We start from the raw sequence: 1,813 nt of genomic DNA on the forward strand, positions 1-1,813 counted from the left end.
TATCATTAAATGAAGATATAGCCTAAAGATACTTTATGGCATAACCAGGTTTAATTCGCTTGGGACCCTGGGCAGTTGCTCTCTTTGCCCACCCCATCTATTGGCAGGCCTGCAGCAGAGCAGCTACTTTTATCTTGTTGATTAATACTTCTTGGTTTCTTAGGACAGGAATTGTGTATATGCATATGGATATATCATCTTTGTACAGTATATCCAGTTTATTTGTTTTTTCCCATCTGTAGTAATGTACATATCTGTATGTTCAAGTTGTAAGCAGTTTAAACTAGAGCTGACAAATACATAAAATGTACAGTATGTGCTACATTACAGGAAAAATTTAAAGCTTGTAACAATTTCATGTACTTGAGCATTTAGGAAAAATATTAAAATTTTTTTCATGTAACTTTCCATCAAGCATGATGCTAAGTCATGGGAGTGAAACTAGTCAAAAGCTTTTGTGTGACTGACTAACTTCAAACTTGATGTATCTTAGAAGCCTCGTGGACAAAGACACTTGATAAATTGTTATCATACAATTATGTAGTTTATTTCTTTTGTCTAAACTTGGAAATGCACTTTTCTGATGGTTATAGTACTTTGATATTAATGTATTATTTTTTTATGTACACTGACTAGGACCTATCAGAAATCTCAGCCCAGCCTTATGGAGAATGAGTCACCTTACATCTCTGTACCTGAATGATAACAATTTGTCACATATTCCTCCTGATATTGCTCGTTTAACTTGCCTCACTCATTTAGACTTGTCTTGCAACAAGCTACATACTGTCCCTGCTGAGTTGGGAGACCTCATCTTACTACGAGAGCTATTACTGAATAATAATTTTCTGCGAGTCCTTCCATTTGAAATGGGCAAACTTTTCCAGATCAAAAAGCTTGGTAAGTAACATATGTTTTTATGTTAATTAAACCCAAAAGTCTGAGTTTTTAATCAGTAACTGAACCTTGGAATAGTGTGTTTGTTCATTACAAGGAAAGATTGCATAATAAATAATTCATCAATTGTACAAAGCAAGTATAACTTAGATATAAGGGTTATTATTGATGGGGGTAAATTCTTATGATGGTGCTTAAATAAACACACTATAAAAAATCAAATTGAAATATTATTTCAGGTACATATAATAACATGGTACTTTTTAACAATGCATATCCTAACATTTTACTTCTAAAACATTAGTAATTCTATATAACTTAGTATAAAAATGTGTACTCTTGTTATTCATAACTTGTTTCATGTTGTATTGTGAATTAGCAAGCTGCAGTTATAAATATGTGCTCTTAATGTAACTAATGGTTTAGATGAAGTCAGTCATTTGGAATATGATTGCAACTACTGTTGTATTTCAAACTAGACACTTTTAGTTATCCTGTACATATTTTTTCTTTGAAATATAACAGTAATATTTTGAAATTCTTTTTTATTAAAGTTTTTAAATTGAAAAATTTAGAACTAATTTTGTTTTCAAGATGATATATTTTTCTATGAAGTTAAAATAGTTAAAACAAAAAACAGTTAGTTATTTCTTTCATGGTTACATTTATCTTCATGCTTTTAATATTTTAGTTAAGTAACACCATGGGAACCAGACTTTGTGAAAGGTTTTTATATTCTTCAATAAATAAGACTAACATTTCTAAATATATTTGATCATGTAAAGTTTAAAGAAACATAGCACAGCAGAAATGAAATACTGAAATATTTTGGTAAAAACTGGAGGTAATGGATATCTGTTAATCCTTTTGGCACAGACACCTGCAATTTGTGTGTGTGTGGGGTGGGGGGGGGTAG

The 1,813-nt window shown here is 30.9% G+C and overlaps 1 protein-coding gene across 1 annotated transcript in view; it reads left to right on the forward strand.

Moving 5' to 3' along the window:
* The window catches only part of LOC106464062 (CCR4-NOT transcription complex subunit 6-like), an 84,383-nt gene that overhangs the window by 12,726 nt on the left and 69,844 nt on the right, over nucleotides 1–1,813 (forward strand). The window contains exon 3 of the mRNA XM_022391952.1: nucleotides 637–900. Coding sequence (XP_022247660.1) covers nucleotides 637–900 — 264 coding nt within the window. The remainder of the gene's footprint in view (nucleotides 1–636; nucleotides 901–1,813) is intronic.

The sequence above is a fragment of the Limulus polyphemus genome, unplaced genomic scaffold, assembly GCF_000517525.1.
Source record: "Limulus polyphemus unplaced genomic scaffold, Limulus_polyphemus-2.1.2 Scaffold57, whole genome shotgun sequence".
Taxonomy (NCBI): Eukaryota; Metazoa; Arthropoda; class Merostomata; order Xiphosura; family Limulidae; genus Limulus; species Limulus polyphemus.